The 18626-nt window shown below is 32.8% G+C and overlaps 2 protein-coding genes across 2 annotated transcripts; one reads left to right on the plus strand and one right to left on the minus strand.

Moving 5' to 3' along the window:
* The first annotated feature begins 5549 nt into the window (after positions 1 to 5549).
* Positions 5550 to 7099, plus strand: LOC101261878 (histone acetyltransferase type B catalytic subunit). Its single transcript, XM_004233205.5, has one exon. It carries the CDS (start codon positions 5550 to 5552, stop codon positions 6954 to 6956), a length of 1407 nt encoding a protein of 468 aa, XP_004233253.1. The 3' UTR covers positions 6957 to 7099.
* A 91-nt stretch (positions 7100 to 7190) lies between these two features.
* LOC101261576 (potassium transporter 11-like) lies at positions 7191 to 16761 on the minus strand. The gene is made up of 8 exons (XM_004233204.5): positions 15560 to 16761; positions 14814 to 15039; positions 13578 to 13823; positions 11996 to 12046; positions 11624 to 11884; positions 11352 to 11519; positions 9026 to 9280; positions 7191 to 8291 (listed from the first exon to the last, which is right to left on the minus strand). The coding sequence occupies exons 1-8, from the start codon at positions 15686 to 15688 to the stop codon at positions 7246 to 7248; spliced, it is 2382 nt and encodes a 793-aa protein (XP_004233252.2). The 5' UTR covers positions 15689 to 16761; the 3' UTR covers positions 7191 to 7245.
* Between the last annotated feature and the right edge of the window lie 1865 nt (positions 16762 to 18626).

The following is an 18626-nucleotide window of genomic DNA, read 5'->3' on the forward strand; positions in this document are numbered from 1 at the left end:
TGTTAACTTCATGATCTATTCTCGAATTTTTTAGTTGAATGCTCGTTTGATTTTAGGTTTTTTTATTTTTACGCAATTACAATTCTTATTCTTAATCATATATTATTATAAGTAGGAAGCTCCTAAACTCAAAGTTGAATTATCATTTTACCCTTCACTTAAATATTTTTTCTATTTTTTAAAATGTAAAAGTATTTTTAATAAATAATTAGATAATAAACTTTAAAATAATAAAGATATAATGAAAGATAAATAGTCATTCAAACATTTCAAAACATCTCTTACTTAATTTTAAGTTAAAGAATTTTTATTTAATTTTAAGTTAAAGAATTTGAAGAGTTCCATTGATAAAATTATATACATGATTTTTCCAACAAAATACATTATTTTGATGTCTTCTCGTGACAATAGCATGTGAGTTAATTTATCTCACAAAATTCTTCTTCAAATTTTTCATTTTTCTTTTGATCAATAAATTTTAGACATATATGTATATAGATAAAAACTAATATTACATGTTTTGTTTCATTCTTTTCATCGAAAATTTATGTTTTTAACACAACAGATGATAAATAATTCTAGAGAGTTCTTCATTTGGACAAAAAGTTTGTTCAACATTCATGAGGTAAAATAAACCTACTTGTGTGAGAAAGAATATGTATGTTGTTTCGTTAATTTTTTATTGACGGTAAATTCTCGGAGAATATATATATCTGAATTAGAATTTAATCATTTCAGTGCATTTGATACATTCTTCAAGAAGGTTAAAGGCTTCATGGACATTTATTTGTTGTTTGGTAAGTATTATTTTTTATTTCAATGTTGCATATTTTTACTTAGTCATTCAATTTTTCGGTTGAAAGAAGGTAAATTGACTATTTTTTCTTGAATAATGGCAATGAAAAAGAAAATAAAATTTTCATTTACATGTATGATGTACAAATCTTCTTTAAAGATTATGTTTATTATAATAAGTTGATTATCATGTAGTGAACACTCTAGGTTAATGGATAAGAGAATTGAATAGTTCACATAATTAGTTTCTTCTCATAATTAAATCTACAAAAATTAGCATGCATTATATTTAATATGTTTTTTTAGAATTTATAAATGATTTACTACTTGGATGAAAATAAAATCATGGTGTGATTTTATATTAGTAAATAAGTACTCCTATTAACGAAAGAAGAGGAAGCGTTGAAGAAGAAAAATGGTATTGCTAAATATTTTTATATTCTGCAACTTTATGTTTTTATTGATTAAATTTAGAACTTATTATTTCATTTATTCTATCTAGAAAAAAAAGTATTTTGATAAAAATTTCATAGATTTTTTATACTCATTTTAAGGAGTATATACTCTTTTTAATTTTTTAACATAAAAAAATATTATTAATAATCTTTATACTTTTTTTAAAAAATGTGTATTGATTGATATAGGTACACAAGCGGAGGACGAGTCCAGAAATTATTATTATTTTATTATAAGTAAGAAGATTTTAACTTTAAAATAGGATTATGATTCTACGCTTTTACTAATTTAAATATTATTAATGAAATAATTAATAAAATATTACTTAAATAATACTTATATGGTATTAACCCATCATGTTTCTAGGTAGGATTAATTAAAGAAATGTTTAATTTATTTTTTATTCTAAAATAGAGTTCAGTAGATGAAGTGTTTCGTAACAACAAAAGATAGTAAATTATATTCGAAATATCCTTTAACATTAAAGAACAAAAATGTCCTTTGAATTACCATACATACACATATTTAGATTTTAGTAAGAAACTTTACATATTCCAACTTTAAACAATCTAATTCTCATAGGCGTTGATGTATATTATCAATTTTTAAATGACTTTTACAATTTCAAAGTTGTAATTATAAATACCAAAAAATTATCTTCAAAATCACTTTATATTAATGCATACACTTAGTTATTCCGATGTATAACTGTTGATGAATGATTATTGGTGGATATAATTACATTGACACATTGTTCAACACAATTACTTTTTATTGATGCATACGCTTTGTTATTCTAATGTATAATTATTGATGGATAATTGTTGATGAATGTAATTGTTCATCACATATGCAATAAAAAAAGAGATAGATCTGTTTATGTTTTTGTTAGTTATTGAGGAAGTTCCTCTATTCTTATAAACTAGAACTATTTCTCTCTTTAATTTTTGTTATTTAAAAGTTTTAGAATTTATTAGCTATTTTATTATTTTTAGTCTACTCTATTTCATTTTATTTTCGAATTCATTAACTAATTTGGTATTACACTCTTTCTCTTTTGATTACTTAATTTTATGAATAACTATTTATACATATTGTAATTGTATTTAAATAATTTACGAATATTTATACTAAATAGCGTGCAATACAAATATATTTTCTATTCTGAAATTCAATTTTTTAAGTATGCATACATTTTGTAGTAATTACAAGGGACAAACATGACAACGCACGTTTTCAAAATCTAATTTGTTATAAGAGTTAAGCTACATTAAAGGGTGAGTAAAAAAATCATTAAGTTAAAAAGTTAGAATTAGGAGTACATGTACATCAATTTTTTATGAGTATATCTATATGGTTATACCAAAATTTTATTGATTCAATGGTGCAAAAAAATTATGATTTGCAAATACATATTTTTTAATTTGCATTTTTACAAGAAAGTAAATGGTACTTTATAATGCAATGAATAATTAATATTGTAGAAAAGTCTTTTCATCTATTCTTATTGAAATTTTTGAATAATAACTTACCAAAATAAAGATAAAGAAGTACTTTATAGAGTAACACATTATAATAATGTAGCTAAATTTTTGTCTACGCTTATGAAAATACTACATAATGTATTTGATATTCTTAAAAATTGTTCTACCTTTTGTGCTTTCAATTTAATTGCATTGTAGCGATATGTTTATAAAAATTCATATAAAGTGTTTGCAAAGAATGTATCACAATTTTTGGGAATTCAAGAAAGAAACAAAATTGTCAAAAAAATTTCTTTTGTTGGTTTGACTATTGCTTCTTCTTCTTTTTTTTTTTCCAATTGATTTATGATGTACACAACTAATTTTGTTGTTTCTTTTGACACCATATAAGTTCATTCGGTGACTTTTTCGTATTTCTTAGTTTTTTTTTGTATATTTTAATGTAATGTTATTGCTTCACACTATATTTACTTGATATGAGCATGAGTTTATATTTTAGTGATTACATAATTTTACAAGGTATTATAATTTTGATGTCTTTTCATAATGCATATCCTCTTATCACTACATTCTATGAGTATATAAATTCAGAATATACTGATTTTCCACTCATCGATCTCTCTATGGAAGGTTTTGATCCAAACTCAGTGGAGGTATTGTGGACTTAAGCCCCCGTAAACTTATATGACAATAAGTTTGACATATAACAGAACTCTTGCAACATAAACAGAATTCATGTTGAATGATTCTGTCAGACATGTTTTGCTTTGTAAGGATAGGTGTGTACAAGTATATAATGGTTTTTAGTTAATATTTTAGAAGGAAAAAAAGGTCTGATGAATTGTAATCACTAGCTGATATATCAACATATCTAGGAGCACCTTTCTTTTTAGGCCGAACTCATTGGCAACATGTTAAATTTGGCATCAATTTTCACTTAGACACTTCAAGTAGGTATTTTTTATTTTGAACACCTCAAGTAGGGGTCCGCTATGTCATTTTGACACCTTTTTTTATCAATCAGCTAAAATTATAACACACTTGCAGATGACATGACATGATGACTAATTAAAAGCTGACATGTGACGTTTGAATGTAAAAATAATAATTTTAAAATGAATTATTAAAAAATAACTAATTTTTCAGCAAAAATAAATAAATAGAATTACCTATTTTCTACCACCCCACCCCACCGCTACCCCATCTGCCTTACGTCCCTGTTGTCTCCCTAACTCTACAACCATTTTCTTGGTTCTTCTTCCAATTTTTTTTTTTTACAAAAATCATTAGATTTTAGTTTTGTTTTTTTTTTAAAAAAAAATGATTTTGAAAATTTTATATGACATACTTCTATTTTTTTTTTGAAAAAAATGTGTGTTTTGTTCTAAAGCATCTCTTTCAAAATTAGTGTGATAATTTGTAAAATAATTATTCTTATAAACACTTTTAAAATTAGTGTGATTATTTTTTTGTTTTATTTTTTCATATTTTGTAAGGTTTTTTATCATTAATTTTCATGATGGAAGGTGGAATTAAGTGGTAGGGCTAAAAAGTGAAGAAGAAGAAAGAGAAAAAATCAAAAATAAAAAATCCTCAAGCGCTCAAAATGGGTGCAAAACACACATGTCAAGTCAGTAAGAAGTGTAAAATGACACAACGGGACTCAACATGAGGTGTCTAAAATAAATAAAGCATAGTTGAGATGTTTAAGTAAAAATTAATGCCAATTTTAAGAAACTACCGATGTGGTCAGCCTTTTTTTATTAATAAATCATGTAATGACCTTAAGAGTGCCTTTAAACTGCAAATTCTTTCCTTCTTAACTTACTTTGTTATTCACTCATCATGATCATGAGTAACAAATTTCTATTGACAGAAAATTAATTTCATCAAGAAATGAAAAAGAATATGTTGTGTAGGATCAAGCAAAACTAAAAAACAAGGTCATGTCGATTTATTGTAGGTTGGTGACTTTGGACTTTTAAAAATAAAGAGAAATATGTTGATCACTGGTGGTGTTAGGGAAACCCTTCCATGTATGGCTCCCGAGCTATTGAATGTAGCATTAATAAGGTTTCTGAGAAGGTAAGGATTTTAACTCATAGATCCATGTAAAGATATGACACATGTGTTTAACTCAAGTCTAAAAGCTAGCTTATGAGGGGAGAATTCTGTCAATTTTCAAACAATATGAGACTTTTACCTACTCTAATATCCCCTTCATGTCCAGACCCAACTGGAGCATGGTCCAGAAGCCCAAACAGGGATGGACCTGGATCTGATACCATTATTATTATGGTACATGGGTCTAACTCAACCTAAAAACTAGCTCATGAGAAAAAAGTTCACCCGTCCATTCCTTTAATTAATGTGAGACTTTTACCCACTCTTACGATGCAAGAGATCTGAGAATTTAAATCAACTAGTATGAATTGTTTTCCTTGGTCAACAATATTTGTCGTTTTTCTGATATATGTGTTCCTTAATTTTCCTCTCTCACCCATAAAGGAAACAGGGTAATTAGGTGGTATATCATATGTATATGTATTTCCTGTTAATGAGAAGGATATTTTTAACCCTATATTTTGAAGGGAAGGGTATATTTGAGCCGAAATATAGTTCAAGGGGTATATATGAGCTATTTCGAATAATTTAAGAATATTTTTGACTTTTTTTTTTTTTTTTGTAAAAACAATAAAATATAGAGTGTTGGGTCGGGTTCCTCTTGGGCCTGGTTTTGTGATCCGTTCAATAAAAAGGGCTATAAACTTAAAAAAAAATTCAGAACATTTCGCAAAACCCTAACGAGCACAAATGGGGACGAAGCATCATTCCTCCTCCGATCCAATCAGCGAACCCAAAAAGCGCCGTCGCGTCGGATTCTCTAAGACCGATGCCGGAATTGAAGCTAACGACTGCATTACTATATACATTGTTTCTAGCGCAGAGGAAGTTGACTCCCCAAACAGTTTCTGTCTTGAACCAATTGACTTGAATCAATTTTTTGAAGACGATGGCAGAATATTTGGGTATCAGGGTCTCAAAATCACTATTTTGGTTAGCTTGATATCCTTTCATGCTTATGCTGATATTTCTTTCGAAAGCTCATCAGATGGTGGTAGAGGGATTACAAACGTAAAGTCTGCTCTTGAGAATATTTTTGGTGAGAGTCTTGTTGATGAAAAAGATGCCTTCCTGAAAACATTTTCAACTGAAAGTCAGTATGTTCGGTCTGTTGTCTCAAATGCTGAAACACTGCAGCATAAAGTTTCAAAAAATGGCTGTAGCACTGAATCGAACTGTTCAGATGTAGAGGTATTCCGGATCGCTGGCTCGCCTGTAGGGCAGCTTTATAGTAGATTGGTGCCGCTTGTACTACTGTTAGTGGATGGTAGCAACCCTATTGACGTCCTTGATCCTGGATGGGAAATTTATCTCCTAGTCCAGGCGGATAAGTTGCTTGGTTTTGCAGCTGTTTATCGTTTCTATCGTTATCCTGGCAGTACACGCATGCGACTTGGGCAGATACTGGTTATGCCTCCTTACCAACGTAAAGGTTATGGTCGTTTTCTTCTTGAGGTGTTGAACAGGGTTGCAGTGTCTGAAAATGTGTACGACTTGACGATTGAAGAGCCTGAGGATTCTCTACAACATGTTCGATTATGCATTGATGTTGAGCGTTTGCTTGTATTTGATCCAGTCCAGCAATCCCTAGAATCAGTTGTATCACATTTAAAGCAGGAAAAACTATTGGAAAAAAGCTACATGTGCAAGTATGCTCCACCACTGAGTGCTGTTGAAGATGTGAGGAAAACTTTGAAAATCAACAAGAAACAGTTTACGCAATGTTGGGATATTCTTATCTATCTTCGGTTGGCCCCAATTGACAAATATATGGAGATATACCAAGCAATTGTTTCTCACCGAGTAAAGGCTGAAGTTTTAGGTAAAGATTCAGAGGGTGCAGGGAAGCAAGTGATTGATGTACCAACTGAACACGATCAGGAGATGTCATTTGTGATGTTCAAATCGCGGAATGGTCAATCTAGTAGTAGCATAGAGACGGCTGACAATCAAAGTATTGTGGAGGAGCAGCTGCAGAAACTGGTGGATCAACGAATGAAACAGATCAAGTTGATTGCTGAAAAGGTTTCTTCGACAAAGGCAGCTGCTATGAAGGCAGAAGTAAAATTTCGACATGAAAAAAAGGAGTCTCTGTAAGGTTAAATTAGCTTAGTCTTTCAATTATATATGTCTGTGACTTGTTATAACTATTTGATATGAGGCAGCATTCTGCATTCTCTCTTGAACAAACTGTTATGTGTATCTTATAACAATTTGGTATGAGGCAGCATTGAACAAAACATTATGTGCAATCTTATATTGTTGCTATTGCTATTGTTAATGAAGTAGATTATCACTTCTGCTCAAGTTACAACTAGACATCTCATGATATAGATGGATAATATTCTTTGATATGATCAGTTCATTCATTTTGTTGAAACCAAAATTATACATAGAATATCTGTCCAACATTTACTAGGCTCTCATGAGGGACATTGAAGATTACACTATTTTCCCTGCATATTTTCCTAAGAAACGCGTAAATATAGTCGATAGCAATTTTCTTGTAGAACCTAGAGTCCCTCCTTGCTCTAACTACAGTGTTTCCAAGAATGTGTACAACCCCAGTATCTCTACATCGATTTAAGAATTCCATTTCATCCGCCTCTGCCTGGCTGCTCTCGCGGCCTGATGATGTGACTGTGTTGTTGTGCCCTTGAGTAGGAGACTTTACAGGAATTATTGAGTCCACAGTCGAACATGTGTAGTCATTATTTCCTGTAGTTGAGTTGCCATTACTTCGCAGTAGGTAATCTGCTGAATGCTGAGTTTGCTGCCCGTATAAGCTGTATTCATCGGAGTCAGAGCAACCTTCCATCATATTCTCCAGCCGGACAAACAGGAAGAGGTTATCAAATAGCTTCCTCTCAAACTCCTCGTCTTTCTTATGGAGGTCCTTGTAACCATACCTCGCAACACAACGGAACATGTGAAAACTCTTGGGTCCTATGCGCTTCATGAGGAACCTCTCGTCTTCTGGAACAGTGTACACTGGAAGATACTTCACGCAGACAAATACTACAACTGAATGTACTGCTGGCAGATTAGTGATGAAGTGAGAAAAGATATGTGGCACACCACTAGCTAGCTCAGTGTAGACAAGTCCTATCCCAGGGACACGTACAAGTCCTAAGCTGGGGCCAAGTCCAAGAATCCATGCCATTGATACCTTGCTATGCATTTCGAATTCATAACGTTTCACAGTTCCGTAATGCCAGACATACATGATGACAAAAAAAGCTGCAGCGATCACAAGTGGAACCCAACCACCCTGGTCAACCTTAAATAGCACCGCCGAGAAGTAGGTAAATTCAACCACCAGAGATAAGAAGGTGAAGACGAGGACAAGCATCCAATGGCAGCGCCAAACTAGTAGCATTATTAAGGTCATGAGGAATGTCGTCACCAACATGACTATCACAACTGCCGTTCCTGTTCAAGAAAATGCTATTAATATGAAAATTTCAAGCGAAGTGTTCCACAGGGGTTAATGCCAAATGCAGGACTCTGTTTCAGCCATCCTAGTTAATTTTACGTGTTACATCTTCATTTAACAGGTCATTTTTATGCAAAACTAAATCTACATATCTAAGTATTTTTCTTTAGGGTAGCACTATCCTACCTTATCTCATCTCAGCTTCATTTTCTATACAAGACAAAATTTGGGTAGGGCAGAGCTTGACAGGGTAGAGAATAAGGCAAGGGGGTCTTTAAAATTCATACGAGAAAAGAAGTATAGCAGCAACTCCCCAATCCTAACGAAGTAGTTCCTCCAGAATCCAATGAACAACTCTATGCTTATTAAGCATATATTATGTTTTTACTTTTTGACAATTGATGTTTTGCTGGACTTCCCCGCTACTTTCTTCAATAATATCATCTTCAGTAGCATCACCATGAAACCCAATTTTGTATACTATTGGTTGATTCATCTATAATTAGGATAAACAAGTATGTGCTCATGGCAGATCCCTGTTACAACGCGATTGCTACTGAAAACTCCTCTCTAATCTCATTCTACTGTTCTCTCACGTAAAGGTCCTTCTAACATATCCTTAAGCAGCAGTTTCAGAAACCACAAATAGCCACATCACATTTATATGTATTTTCCATCAGGCAACGTTAAACAAAATCAAGCAAATATTATATTCCACATACATACTCACCATATGCGTTGCCAATTTGGCTTTGATTTCTGAATCCAGCAGTCACAGCGATGCAAAGAACCATAAGGATCCAATTTATATCAGGAATGTATATCTGGCCGAGGAACTTCTTTGATGTATGTACTACCTTTACTCTTGGGAAACAGCCATGTGCCAGAGCTTGCTTGATTATTGAAAACGTAGCGGTGATTGTTGCTTGACTTGCAACGATAGCAGCTAATGTTGCAACAATAAAAACTGGCCAGTATATGCTATCTGCATTACCAAAGAGATGATCTGTCAAAGACATTACAACTTCACACTTAAGCATTTGGTGTCAGTTTCACTAGTAACAGAATTTCCATTTTCTTTTAACCCCTGTTTTTAAAAAAAGGGCAACAAAATGCTCCCTTCTATAGACTGAAAAACTAACGTATAAATCGGGTACCAGAGTATTCAGACAACTATCCTTAATCTTTGAGCAGTCATTGATGACAAAAAAGGTAGTGTAGAATTGAGGCATAATTACTGGAATAGAGCAGGTCCCAAATGTCTGAGACATCACTAGATAAAATGGTTGGATTATAATATTGGAATGAGTTCTATAGATCCATCAGCTCCACGGTCAGAAATGGCCAAGGAATACTTTCTGATGTTCGGTGTGGGAACTCAACTTGGAAAGACAAATTTTTCATAATCTATTTTTTAGCACAACTAACAAGGAGGCTACAAGCAGATCTTCTTAGAAAAGATGGATGTCAAGTGTAATGAAATATCTTTCAGAATACCCATCAACATATGAGTTGGAACGATTTGGATGTCTTTTCCCAGAAGAAGATCTACAGTTATACTTGCTCTGGACAAGAAGACAGCATTTGGTAAAGGTCATCATCAAAGAACTTCTCGGTTAAGTTTTATATGATTGTATTAATCACGGGGAAGGGGGTTCGAGGAAGGGACTCGAGGCCTATGTGGATACAAATATGGAAGACATGAGTACCCAAGAGATAAGCTTTCTTCACCTAATTGTCACGTGGAAGTGCTCTCCTGTGACAGGCAATATGAGAAGTAAGAGGATGATAATAGTTAGTTAGCACTGCTTCTGTAAGGGAAGTGGGTTAGATACAATCACACATTGCTTTACTGTATCTTAGCTACAGAGTTACTATCATAGGTGTATGCCATGTTTGGTGTGGCCTGGGTGCTACCTAGAACCGTGGGAAATTACTGGTGACTTGGAGATTGAGATATGAAGCAAGAAAAAATGTGTTGTGGAAACTGGAACGTATCATGTTTCTGCATTTTTGGCTGAAAATGGGAGAAAGGAACAGAAGTGTTTTGAAGGAAGTGGAAGTCCAATGGGGAGAGTAACTATCTCTTCTTTATTCCATCTGTAATAGAAAGGATACTCCATGTTATACAGATCAGTGGGGTGGATTTCTTTGAAAGCTTAATCAACACTCAACATAAACCTTGAGGAGACGTCAACAAAAGCACCTCGACTTACAAAAAGAATCTAGTTTCCTTTACAGTGAAAACATGGAATATAATCCACATGTTATACAGATTTGGATGGATTTTTTTGAAAGCTTAATCTACACACAATATAAGTCTTGATGTGACATCAACAAAAGTATTTTGACTTATAAAGAGAATCTAGTATCCATTACAATGAAAACAAGGAGTGCAATCTAACAAGTAAAACTAACTTTCAAAGGCAAAGTCTAGTGGAGCAGGCACACTGCAGTATCTTCAAGTATAACTCGAGCAAGGTTGCATTTTTTGGTCCGAAGGGCACAGCACCTTAAGATTTTTTTTTGAAACTGGTAATGTTAAAAGAAAAGCACAGCACCTTAAGAGTGTCTCTCTTAATTTATCATTTGTAGGAGAAAGGGTTTTTAGCTTCATTAGTATTCAGTGTATGATTCAAGAGTACCGCTTTCTGTAAAGGAATATTTTAGAGAAACTGGAAAATATTCATTGGACAAAATTTGGTCTTGGGTTCTCCTTTTCTAAACCGGTCTACCAACACAGCCTTAACTTGCAACAAGTCCATTTAGCTGTTTCACTTTGTGACCAGAGTCGACATACTTTTTCTTTACTTCTTCTAATTCACAATGCTCTCTAATGACAAAATTCAGATAAGTTACGGACATATCAGGAAAAAAGTTCAGAAAACTAGGGACAGGGAATTTTGATGGGAACTGACAGCTGTCGATGGAAACATACTCTAAGGTCTTTTGACAAAGAACTCATTAGAATTCACACTACTAATCGATTTTGACATCAACGGACCAAAACCAATAGATATAACAACATATATTCAAGTTAAGAGAGCAAAACATGCCTGGAATAGAACGGTAGAATGCATCGACAACATGTTCCTTATTTTGCATGAGGTATGCTGCTTGCCCCATATATGTTAAAAGAAGGCAAGGGAAAACAATGACTGTGAAAGCAAGCTGTATTGCTGACACTGGAAAATTAGCAAGATCAGCAAAAAGTGCCTCTGTTCCTGAAGTAGTCAACAAGGAACTATCAGAATTCAAACAGTCATTCTAAACCATTTAACTATTGAGATGTGACAATTCGAAGAGATGTTTGTGAAGAGGAAAAAACCTGTGATGCTGAGCATTATTCCTCCCAGGGATGTCCAACCGTCTTTCTTTCTCCTCCTAAAGTATCTATATATGTACACAGGAGAAAAGGCCCTCACAACAGAGCTATCATATTTCCAGATATTGAAGATGCCAATACCTCCTACTAAAAGAAACCAAAGCAGCACAACTGGAGCAAACAGCCAACCAACCCTGTCTGTTCCGTAGTGTTGTACGCTAAATAGACCAACTAATATAATGACAGCAACAATCACTACAACATCTGCATCAAAGGATGGATATTAAAGTCGTGGTAAATGATTAAAACAGAAGCAGTTAAGAAGATGAATCAACATAGGAAAAAAAGTGGTGTTAACAAATAAGTAGATTGTACCATTACTCATCTTTGGATGGTCCACCTTGATCCCACCAGAAGCTGAAAGAACTGAGAATATTTTTCCAAAATAAGTTCTTCATCACAAACTTAAAACATAAAAACTAACAGAACCATAAAAAACCAAAATATAGAGAATAAATCTTCATAAGCTTTCTCATACTCTCTATCACACACACCAGAACTAAACCATTTTCCTTTTGACTAAAATGTTTTATCATAGAGAATAGTATTGAAAACACCCCTGAACTTGGCATAATTATCATTTTCATCCCCAAACTATTGACAACCTTAAAAACACCCCTCTACTTGACTAACTAAACTTAGATACACCTTTGATCTACTACGTGAAATTGCAAGTGGTCTCAAACTCTTGTAGGAGTATGGGTCTCTTAATAGAAAACCGAGTTTAGGGGTGTTTTCAACACTTCTCCCTTATTATTATTATTATTATTATTATTATTATTTATTATTATTATTATTATTATTATTATTATTATTATTATTATTATTATTGTTATTATTATAAAAGTCTCTTTTCAGTAATTTCCAAATGCATAAATTTTATTTCTTAAAGAATTAAAAAGTGTATTATGAATTGAGAACAAACACAAAATAGATTAATTTCGTACTCTGAATCAAGTCATTCGTTTCTAAAAGGACTTAAGTGTCTTGATCTCAGTACTACGAAACATTTACTTCTGTTTCTAATAGTGGCATTGGCAGGAAACATATATGGAGAGTAATATAAAGTGGCATGCTTTATTTGGCTGGTAGTGAAAGAAGCTGCTCTAAACCAGGACAATATGAGGAAAAGGGGTATATCAATTTATTCAAAGTGCTACTTTAGTGGCAAAGAGGCTGAGACAATCAACCATCCATTCCTATATTGCAAAGTGACTAGTCATCTGAGGAAAAAGGGTATTAGATGGGCAATGCCAGGATGAACAATGGACTTTCTATCATGTTGAAATGATGGAGGGGGAAAATTACTACCAACAAAGCCAGATGGAATATTGGCCCAGCAGCTATTTGATGGACTGTCTGGAAGGATAGAAACTTCAGATGCTTTGAAAATACAGCTAGTACTATTCAGAAGATCAAGAAGAACTGCATTCTCCTTTTTTGTTTTTGGTGTGAAGCTAAATATATTAATGATCTAGATTCTATTTCTAAAGGTTTTAGATTCCTTGTAAGAAGAGTAAGGATTGTATCTTGGTTTTTGTTGTAAACACCTTTTGGCTTTCAGCACAATCTTTGTGCTGAAGATTCATATGACATACTGGAATATGTTACTTCCTCGAAAAATTATAATTGTGGAATTCAATCGGATTAAACTCTCTTTTTTGATCAGAATTACTAATGAACAGTACCACCTTAAGTTATCCATCATAGGCTATACGAGGTGTTGTCTCTACTAGGTTGTGCATTTTTATCGAGGGTTAAACTAGTCCTTGATGGATTTAGGTCATTCAGGTTGCATCATATCCTACCGATTGTAAATTTTTTCACCATAAACTAGAATAATGAACTTCTGTCAATCCAGTAGACGACAAGTAAAAGACAAGCTTCAAACAAGTACCTGATATAGCCGGAGTAAGAATTCCATCACCTATTACCGTGCAAGTGCCTATAACTACAAGAATAAGAAGCGAGGTCTTCCTGAATGGATATGCCTCCAACCATCTTTTTGTTTTTGCAGCAAATGAGTGCTCATGGAATGTGCTGCGACTATAAGTTGTAAGCTCTTCATCTGTCCGGTGTTGGTTGGGAATTGTCTTTATCTTAGCATGGCGACATAACAAAGAATAAAGAGCAAAAGTCCCACCTGAAAAGACAAAACCCAATTTTTATCATCTTTAACTTTTCATGCATTATTAGAGAACATATCTTTCATGTTGCTCTACAGTTGGGAGTTGATTTATGAAAAATATAAAGTACATGAGAAAAAAGGAAATTAAGTTAACTAAATACCAATATCAAATGAGTGCATGCAAATACAAAGTCCTTCTAACATTGTCAACATTAGAGCAATTGGTTTATTGCAGTAAATAATTAACTTCAATTGATAGGCAAAATGATCTTTAAATTCAACATATAGTAACTGCATATCCAGGTGAAACTAAGATATACTTAGCAAACAACTATATATCTTACAGTATTATCCAACAAGCTTTTCTCAAATTGCAATACAATCTAAAATTTTCATTCACCCTTTAATCATTTCGACATTCTCAACTTCTGCAACTTCTTTTATCCTTGCCGCGTTCACTTTTTTTCTTTTTCTTCTGAAACAGCGGAGAAGTCGAGATTTTCAAGGGCGAGGAGAAGAAGTCTCTGTAAATGGAGATTTTTAGAAACAGACAATAACAAGGTCAAATCTTGCCCAAAAAGTATAACATGGTCATCCCTATATCTCTATCTCTCACATAGACAGACACACAAACATGCATACAAATCCTTTTGACTGCTTCAACCCAACTTTCACTGCTGCACTGCTACGTCAGTTTAAGATTGAATTGAAGGGTTCTCTCCAACTTAACTAGTCTTGAAACTGCATTAACTGGACAACGGAGCAAAAAGACCCAAGATGTCCAGCCAATAAAAAAGTGCCTAATCAAGATAAGCCAGTTATATCCTGTTTCAACAATGTCTTAGCAACATTTCTCTTGAAAGTTACAGCTATCAGTGGAATAAACATTTCATACAGGAAAGCAGCTCAGCATGACGGCATGCAAAACTTAAAAACCATGAGAAATGCATAATACAGAATCATCAACTAAATCAGATGAGTGACTACAACTCCGGAACAGCTTACCTTGGCCATTGTCGTTTGCTCTACAAACTATGAAAACATATTTGAGGAGAGGGATAAGTGTGAGGGAATATATAATTAGTGAAAGTGCGCCAATGACATCCTCTGTATCATCGATTCCATGGGGAAATGTATTGTAGAACACATACAAAGGAGACGTTCCCAAGTCTCCATAAACCACTCCCAGACTCTGAAAAGCAAGCCGCAGAAGCAACAATGACGAGAAAGTCTGAATTAAGACAACTGAATCAGCACACTGGGAGAATGAGTGATCACAACAAAAAATGAACTCATAATTTACTCCATTCCGTAATCAACCAAATACTCACAATAATGGAATCATAAACTCATATAATAAGTAAAAACAGGACTTTAGGACATCTGCATCTAGGTACCAAACTCAATATTTGTCAATTGCTCACCAATAAGACATCATCTACTTTTGAATTCATAAACATGAAGTCAACAAGTCTTCAGCATGAAAAATTATCTTCCTCCACCCAGCCACCCTACCCCCCACCCAAAGGGCGACAAGGAGAAGAAAAACAGCCTTCCACATGACATGAATCGAGAAACATGCTAGGATCAAAAGAGTAACTCAACCAACATCAAGATGAATCAGAAGATACAATAGACTATTCAATCACATATAACAAATTAGTCCCCTGAATAAAAGAAAAACATCAAAGCAAGCAGAAAAGAGTAAAAGTGCATCAATCAAGTAAACTAGAAGAAAAGCTACATCTTACCTTTTCTCTATACATATTTCTTAGTCTTCCTGCCTCTTCATCCATAGGCTGATCAATCTTTTGGTCTAAATCCCACATGCCTCCTTTAGTTTCACCATTGTCTTCATCAAGCCCCATACCTGAAGCCATCTTTCAAGACAACTATGATTCAAGAAGATGCAAACCTAATACACTAACATCCAACCACCCAACCTTTCTAATCAACCTAAATGAACACTCAATTCACTTCAAAGAACTGATCAACTTCCAAAGTAAATTTACCAAAAAGTCAAAACTGGAAATGAAACAGTTCACAAACACCAGTCATATAAATTTTTCATGAGTGAGGACAGCTCGAAATCCAACTCCAATCAATAAAAGCCACAGAAAATCAAGAAACCAATTCAGAAACCTCTTTTCCCAATTTAGCTAAATACCCAATTCTCCTTCTTTTTCCCAAAAATGGTTCAAAATTCAATTTTGAACCCAAATAAATTCAACTATGAGGAAATGAGAAAACCCCCAATTCATGAACCGACAGATAAAAGATGAGTTTATATCTGCACAAAGAAAAGTTTCAGTTTTTTGGGAGTCTTTTTTATTTGTTCTCTTTTGTTCCTGTGCAGCCTGCGGCTTCAACAGGAACTCACCTCCCCATTTCCCCCACTATATGCTATGTTCCTCTCCTGAGGAAGAAGAAACTACGAATCAAAACACAAAATTCCATTGCTTTCATCTGCTTCTTTCTCTCTCTCTTCTCTTCTCTTTTCTCTCTCAAGGTCAGAGAGATGTCAGATTTGTTCTGCTGGCGTGGCGGACAGAAAAAGAGAGAGGCGTTCCTCAATTTTTCGACACAAATTCAAATTTAATCAACTTATACGTACATAATAACAAATATCATTTGTTTGAATAATTATAGTATTATTTCATAATATATCATATAATATTATATTGCTTAAATTAATATAATGATTGGATATATTATGCAATAAACAAGTTCTCCATTTATGTTCCAAAACTCAAAGACATATTTATCGTCATGAACTTATTTTATAAATAATTTTTTATTCATTTTTGGCGTATGTGACACTATCTAATAGGCCAAACACGTGTTGACATTTTTCTTTAAGCTAATGTTATGTAGATCGAAAAGGAATAGAAAATTATATATAAAATAACTAGTGGAGATACTATGATTTTATATAGTATAAGTGTGTCTTTTTGAGTTTTGGGCATAAGTTGAAGGTACTTATACCATCACTCAAATTGATTGTTACATAAAATTGATCTTTTCGTAATTTACTAATTATAAATATAAACGATAAGGTACAATAATATTACGTAACAATTAAAATATTGTATTTAAATATATAATACAATACAACGTGTAATTAACAATAATCCAAACAAGTTACTGTTGAAAAAGATTGAAGCTGACAATTGAAACAGGTCTAACGCAGCTAACTGACCTATCTGCGGCAAGTGTTGATGAGGAAGGAAACTGACAATTGGAACATGTCAAAGGAACGGGTCCAACTAAACTGACCTACAAATGTACATTATTGCTGTAAAATTAGAGTCGCATTAGGATTAGACTAAGGTTAAAATTAGAATTGTAAATAATATAATTAGTCTAATCCTAATGCAACTTTACAACAGTGATGTAAACTCGTCGGCTTTGTTAGGCCTGTTCCTTTGACATTTTCTAATCGCCAGCTTCGTTCCTCATCAACACTTACTGCAGATAGGTCAGTTAGCTGCAGATAGGTTAGTTAGCTGCGTTGAACTTGTTCCTTTGACATGTTTCATTCGTTGGCTTCCTTCTTCTTCAACAATTACTAATGAATAAACACCTATATAACCATCGAAAAATATATCAAAATTTATTGTAATAATCGTATATATAAAATCATTCTAATTATTCGATATCTCATATCTAATACTTATTTTCAAAATTAAATTAATTATCTTTTCATACCAAATTATAATCGTCACATATCAATCATCATTCTATAATTCATCAACCCCACATTTACTCCATATAATTTCACGAGCAATGCATTAACCCTAACATCTATGAAGGAAAAATAGTTCTTCCTTATTAATCGATCAAATTAAAAGATTAAATTAAAAACAAAAAGGACAAACAAAAAGTTAAATAATATATTATCATCAGCAAAGCCACTAAATAGATATTAAGAGGATGAATTTAGGTTTTAATACGATTTGAAAATGATTTGATCATATTGTCTTTTTCCCCTTTTAGTATAAAGCATAAATAAAAAGAAAAAAAAAATTAGGCCTGCCAATATTGTGTAATTCATGTGATGTTGTTAAAATCTACTATTTTGTATCAACAAATTCACGTATTATTTGATTTGGTTCTTCATAATAATAGAAAGATATAAGAAAAAGACACAAAAAATTTATTTAATAATTAATGTACGTAGGTTCATATATTTGCGACAATATTTTAAATTTTAATATTTTTCCCTAATTTGTAGCTTAAAGAGTGTTCACATGCTTGAGGACCCACAAAATTTATGATGGGAATCCATATAGTTTGTAATTTTTTACATTAATTCTAATTTATTGATGGCCCCTTAAATTTGACATAAATTTTCACTTAAATATTTCAACTAGACGATATTCATTTTAGACTCCTCATATAGAGTTACGATATATTATTTTGACATTTTTCGCTGACTTAGCGTAGCATATGTGTTACACGAATTTAATGCACGTGAAACGTTTTTTTTGTTAAAAAATATTTTTGTTCTTTTTTTTTCTCACTTTCTCTTTTCGTAGCTTCTCTACCTTCCATCATCCAAAATTACCACACAATTTTTCAAAAAAATTCTGCAAAACTATGTTGGGTTATATTAGAATTCAATTTCTTCAACAAAAGAGTCAATTTCTTATAGCAACATCACCAAAAAAAATTAAGATCATCAACTCATCATTATTTTCTAAGAATTTGTGACTTTTTCTTTTTAAAATCAAATCACATAAAGTTTGACCCTTTCTACATTAATATTGTCTGCTAATACAACTAAGAAACTTCCGCCCTCAATAATGATGAGAAAAT

This window comes from Solanum lycopersicum, chromosome 2, assembly GCF_036512215.1.
Source record: "Solanum lycopersicum chromosome 2, SLM_r2.1".
In the NCBI taxonomy this organism is placed as follows: domain Eukaryota; kingdom Viridiplantae; phylum Streptophyta; class Magnoliopsida; order Solanales; family Solanaceae; genus Solanum; species Solanum lycopersicum.

Coding starts and splice junctions, on each gene's coding strand:
- LOC101261878 (XM_004233205.5), top strand. CDS start 5,550: ATGGGGACGAAGCATCATTCCTCCTCCGATCCAATCAGCGAACCCAAA.
- LOC101261576 (XM_004233204.5), bottom strand. CDS start 15,688: ATGGCTTCAGGTATGGGGCTTGATGAAGACAATGGTGAAACTAAAGGA. Junction 12,047..13,577: donor TCTTACTCCGGCTATATCAG/GTACTTGTTTGA, acceptor AAATATTCTCAG/TTCTTTCAGCTTCTGGTGGG. Junction 11,885..11,995: donor CCATCCAAAGATGAGTAATG/GTACAATCTACT, acceptor CCTTTGATGCAG/ATGTTGTAGTGATTGTTGCT.